The sequence below is a fragment of the Poecilia latipinna genome, unplaced genomic scaffold, assembly GCF_001443285.1.
Source record: "Poecilia latipinna isolate Pla-1442-1.1 unplaced genomic scaffold, P_latipinna-1.0 Scaffold5384, whole genome shotgun sequence".
Lineage (NCBI taxonomy): Eukaryota > Metazoa > Chordata > Actinopteri > Cyprinodontiformes > Poeciliidae > Poecilia > Poecilia latipinna.
The window spans coordinates 1-5,453 of record NW_015118000.1 but is presented as its reverse complement, the minus strand read 5'-3'; the positions used below and the strand labels follow the sequence as shown (position 1 = coordinate 5,453).

General features: G+C 39.3%; 1 protein-coding gene across 3 annotated transcripts; it reads left to right on the top strand.

Annotated features, from left to right (window-relative positions):
- The first annotated feature begins 807 nt into the window (after window positions 1–807).
- Window positions 808–4,636, top strand: LOC106943505 (uncharacterized). 3 transcript variants are annotated; one of them, XM_015026810.1, is made up of 7 exons: window positions 808–953; window positions 1,734–1,828; window positions 1,944–2,303; window positions 3,038–3,127; window positions 3,214–3,325; window positions 3,413–3,605; window positions 3,705–4,636. In XM_015026810.1, exons 2-6 carry the CDS (start codon window positions 1,780–1,782, stop codon window positions 3,570–3,572), a joined length of 771 nt encoding a protein of 256 aa, XP_014882296.1. In that variant the 5' UTR covers window positions 808–953; window positions 1,734–1,779; the 3' UTR covers window positions 3,573–3,605; window positions 3,705–4,636. The 3 variants fall into 3 exon arrangements, with proteins under 3 accessions (XP_014882296.1, XP_014882295.1, XP_014882297.1); XM_015026809.1 differs by having other exon boundaries at window positions 1,941–2,303; XM_015026811.1 differs by having other exon boundaries at window positions 811–953; window positions 1,941–2,303; window positions 3,038–3,115.
- The last annotated feature ends 817 nt before the right edge of the window (window positions 4,637–5,453 follow it).

Below are 5,453 nucleotides of genomic sequence, written 5' to 3'. Positions count from 1 at the left end.
CAGGGTATTTCACATGCACAGGTACAGGGCGCTTTGAAGATATGTGCCTGTGCAAGAACCACCTGCTAAAGAGATCTTCTACTGAGAACTATTGTGTGGGATCAAACTCAAACAAGGACAAAAAATGTTCAAAGTAGAAAAGGTCTCAGTTTTAATTCTTCAAAAAAATTGTTGACAAAACATTCAGATTTAAAGCAAGAATAAATCAAAGGATAAATAACAAATATGGATCCAAATTAACTGACGTCAACTGAAATCTAACTAAACACAAACAAAACTGACCTACCAAACAAAGAACAAAGGCTGCTTAAATAGGGGTGGAGTAACCTAAATCTACCACTTGAGGGAGGTCTGACCTGACAAAAGAACAAATAAATACAAAATTAACTAAAGGATTCTATAAACAAATAAAGCAAAATAACTTTAACTTAGCACAAACAATAAGTGAATATTTTAAGTGACAAAATTAAATAATAATCTTGGCATCTCCCCCTTCAGTCTCAGAAGTTTGTAGATGGTTTACTCCAGGTTCCTCCACCAGCTGGTTCCTATAAGTGGCACCTCAAACAAAAACAAGTATAAATTAACCATTCAGACAGACATTAACTAAAGTGTGCACCCATTAGAAAATATATGTCTAAATGAAATAACACAAACTATACTAATAAAGAAATAAATACTAACACTATATTTGGTGGTAGAGCTCCTGTGACTCAACCTCCAACGTGATCCCTGACAGTTTGAAAAAAAGGCAGAAATACACAATACCGGCTAAGCACCACCCTCTTTCTCTTCACTATAAAAAGCCCAACGTTGCGTTCGCAGTTTAGGGACTTTCCTGCAGAGAACAGAGAGTACAGTGTCTCAGTTATATATACAACCAGCATATCTGAAATTTCTTCAGCCGTTCAGGATTTTGGACTCATGGTTTTGGTCTGGACCCCTTTTAAAAGGTAAGCACTGCTGCTTTTCTCTTTAACTAACATGAAACTGTCACCAGAAAAACTGTTTCATTAAAGTTTAATTGGTCCTTTTGTGAATATGATGGCAAACTTTGTAGTCAGCTGTTTATAAACTGTTGATCACTTTTCATTGTCATGTAATTAAATTTTCAAAGTACACATTCACATTTTGCATTTTTTCTGTTAACCAGTTGCACTTTGAACCAGAATTTGCTGTTAAAAATAACTGCATTTATAGTAATTTTCTGTCCTTGCATCACTGTAATTTGTGTTTCATTCTGTTTTCATATATTTTATATTCTTATCATTCTGTAATCCTCTCAGTTTGCTGCTGTTGTACCAGACTTTATTTCCCCCATGGGACAATAAAGAATATTGTTGAAAACAAATTCTATTTTTATGTAATTGTTTTTTTTTTAAATAAATTATTCTGACAGCCAACCAGATGAAAAAAATGGACAAATTCTGCAGATTTTTGATTTAACCAGTTTGACTTTTTTCATATAAGTACATTAATACATGCCAATGAACAAACATTTAAGTTCACCTTTAAACAAAAAGCATTTTATTGCATAAAGATCAATAATAGCATTTGTTTAGTGAATGCTCATTCATTTGTAGCCAAGGTTAAATCTGCAGATAAAAAACTTTTCCAACATCAACACGTGAAAAACTCAGGGCTTATTTTAACATCAACAGTATAGGGCTTTTCATTTATTTGGATTCACTAATAATTGGTACTTAAGACAAGATTTTCTTTTTTTTTTACAGAATTTGAACCACATGAAGCTTAATCTTGAGGAGTTATTCTCTCAGGATGAAGATGATCTCCCTGCTGCTCCTCATCCTCAGCTCATGTCTCTGTGGTCAGTCTCCATCTTGTCTTTGTGACAGAAAGCTCTCTAGATGGAGCTGAAAAACTCCCATGTTCCCGTTCTCGGTGTGTCGGCTCCTCCCTTTCCCTCTCTGTCTCCTCAGCAGCAACATTTGTAGTGAATGTGACCCAGAGCAGCTATGAGGCAGAAGAGAACCACAGCATCACTCTGGAGTGGACCTTCACCACCAGGACTCAGGGATCCTACAGGGATCTGTTCATCTACTGTGAAGCGATCATGGATCATGGAGTCTTTGTTCTCTATCAGGTCCATGATGGAGTTGAGATTCCAGATTCTCAGGATGATCAGTTTTCAGGACGAGTCCAGATTGACAAAGACGTCCTCAGAGAAGGACGAATCAGATTCCAGGTGTCCAGACTGAGGACTGAAGACTCTGGTCTGTATCTGTGTGACGTGAAAACTGAAGATGGATTTGGATCTGAAACATGTCGACTCAACGTCTCAGGTGAGTTTGAGCTTAATTTCTTAACCTTAAAGCCTAAATGCTGGAAAACAGAAATAAAATTGAGAAAATGAACAGGTGGAGGAACCTAAAACTATCTGATTAATCTAACCATCTGCAGAGGATAATGCAGGGGTGGGCAACTCCAGGCCTGGAGGGACTCCTGCAACTTTTAGATGTGTCTCTACTTCAACACACCTGAGTCAAATAATGAGGTCGTTAGCAGGACTCTGGAGAACCTGACTGAATTTAGGAGGTGATTCAGCTGTTGGATTCAGGTGTGTTGGACCAGGGAGACATTAAGAGCTGCAGGACACCGGCCCTCTAGGACCAGGACTGCCCACCCCTGGGACAGTGGGTCTCTGGAGTGTTCCCATCAAGATTATAATGAACAAAAACTAACAAACTGAAATCCAGTAAACATTTTTGTTAACTGAAATAAATAAAAACTGTAATTAATGGGAAAGAAACTATAACTAAATGGAGCTATATTGAACATTTACAAAACTAAAACATCCTCAAATTAGAGATGTAATGTCCTTTGGTTCTCCAACTGAAGCAAATTAGCAAACACTTTCTAAATACTAATTAAAACTAACTGAATTAGACAAAAAGTCATAACAAAATAAAATTGAAGTACAATTAGTTGTCAGCAGCTTGTTGTTGGTCAGTAAACGGGTCCAAACTTCAAGTTTTAATTGTTTTTCTCATAAAATCTGTTATTGTTTCTGTTTCAGGTCCAAACTTTGCTATAATGACGGTTCCCGACAGAAACCTCATCAGTCTGATGCTACATGAGGAAACCATGAGGAGCGGTGAGCCTGCAGGTCCAAACTGATGCTACTGATAATAAACCAGGTTTTAACTTGTTGTTGGGTTTTATGTGTTTTCTGATGTTTTTCTTTTATTTCAGGTCATCGGTCCAGGATGTTTCTTTTAATCCCCATCATTCTCTTCATCATTTCTATGAGTTTACTTTTCATCTTAGTCATCTTCAGCTTAAAAAAATGCTCCACAATCACAAAGTAAGTCAGAAATAATTAAAATAAATCAGCGCTTCTTTCTTATAATCACCATCAGATGATTAATAAAAACTAATAAATCTGTTACAGATTTCAGCAGAACCCCCTAAGTCGGGCCTCTGCCTCTCAGTTTGGATGCTTTGGTCCAGAGCAGAGCTGTGATGATGTGGACCAGAACTCCATCCAGTCTCTCATTGTGATTCCTGATCAACCGCAGCATCATGGAAACCATGGAGACGGAGCGAGTTGAGTCGATCAGTCTGCGGTGCATCGATAAAACCAGGTGAGTCTGACTCATCAGCGGTGACATGATGATGCTGCAGGTGATGCTCTAATGATGCTCTTTGTTTGACTCTGGACTTTTTCTTGTGTTCCCCTGAAGGTTCTTCCTAAAGAAGCTCACAGACTCTGCAGGAATCCCACAGACTTTCAGATGAACATGAGAAAAGGATCTGGATTTTCTCCAGAAAGAGGAAACACCTGAAGTGAAGTGTTTTCTTTTTTCTGTGCCATGAAGTTGAGTCTGAATACAGATCAAGGTCTGACTGGGAGATTTTCAGTGAACAAGATCTGACTGAACGCCACAAAAACTGAAGAAATGAGAACAGATTTAAGGAAACGCATCTCAGACCTTCAACCTCTCCAGATGAATGGACAGTGTGAGGAGAATCACCAGTAACGACCTCAGCTGATCTAGAAACGCTGCAGCAGGGATCAAACCGACCCAGTGAAGAGTTGCTGGTTCTGAGCCTCATGGAGACGTTTGAACGTTCTGCATCGTTTGCTGCTCCGCTGGACGTTCTGCTGCTGACTAAAATGTTCTCTTTGTCAAGACATGTGGTGATGAGATGATGAGGCAGACGCAGTGGACCCAGGTTGTGGAGAGGAAATGTTGGTTTACACAAGGATCCAGGCAGCAGAGTGATGCCTGGATCATCACTCTGTGCTGATTTACCACCTGTTGCTCTGGTAGCAACTGGTGGTAAAACAAAAAACTGACAACAAACTTGACGGCAGACAAGACTCCTGCGGACCCAACAAGGAACACGAGTGGGTTTAAGTACACAGGGAGACAAACGGGTGTTCTCAATCTTGGGATAGATGGGAAAACAGAGATTCAACAGAAGACAGAAACCTGAATAAACAAAGAGAAAAAAATTCCTTACACCATTCAGAAAAACTGAAAACATCATGTTAATGTTTTCAACTAGAGAAATCCTTCTGTTTATCTACACAAAATTATGTTTTGTACTTGAATATTTATTATTTTTCTACTGCTATGTATTAGAATAAAGTGAAGTTTGAAATGTTTCAGATTTCTTTGTTTCATGTTGTCTCTTGTCTGCTGCTCTCAGCTCCTCCTGTAACAAGTCATGACTCAGACGGTCAAATGCAACTGGAGAAACCAGTTTATTGCACAATGTGTCTTCACTGTGCAGCCCAGTGAGCTGCTGCAGATATGTGTTTTGGACAAAAATTTAGCACTGCTTTCTTCTGTTTTTAGGAATAAGCTTTTTGATCTCTCCACCTCAAGCTGAAAGATAATGTGTTCAAACCCTCCACAGTTATTGGCATGATATGTAAGGATGTTTAACGGGAGAGAGAGGCTGGTTTGGAACAACCTATTAACATGTTAGTTCTCATTTACATAAATAACACTTTATTGTAGGAACTGTTACCATGGTGATGGACACACCTCTATTATCAGCATAGCCCTGCTCTTCCTGTTTTAGGAATGTAAGTGGGTTTCCAGACGTGACCTGCTCTAAAGGCATGTTGCATTCAGGGACCGTTTGTTCATATCAGTGGGTTTCCAGACGTGACCTGCTCTAAAGGCATGATGCATTCAGGGACCGTTTGTTCATATCAGTGGGTTTCCAGATGTGACCTGCTCTAAAGGCATGATGCATTCAGGGACCGTTTGTTTACATCAGTGGGTTTCCAGACATGACCTGTTCTAAAGGCATGTTGCATTCAGGGACTGTTTGTTCATATCAGTGGGTTTCCAGACATGACCTGTTCTAAAGGCATGATGCATTCAGGGACCGTTTGTTTACATCACTGGGTTTCCAGACATATCCTGTTCTAAGGGGATGATGCATTCTCGGCCCGCTTGTTTACATAGCTGGTC

What these genes read in the sequence shown, in the direction of transcription:
- LOC106943505 (XM_015026809.1), top strand. Translation starts at nt 1,780, where the DNA reads ATGAAGATGATCTCCCTGCTGCTCCTCATCCTCAGCTCATGTCTCTGT. An exon ending in CCTCAGCTCATGTCTCTGTG is followed by an intron (nt 1,829 to 1,940) that starts GTCAGTCTCCAT and finishes CTGTCTCCTCAG; the next exon opens with CAGCAACATTTGTAGTGAAT. An exon ending in AAATGCTCCACAATCACAAA is followed by an intron (nt 3,326 to 3,412) that starts GTAAGTCAGAAA and finishes AATCTGTTACAG; the next exon opens with ATTTCAGCAGAACCCCCTAA.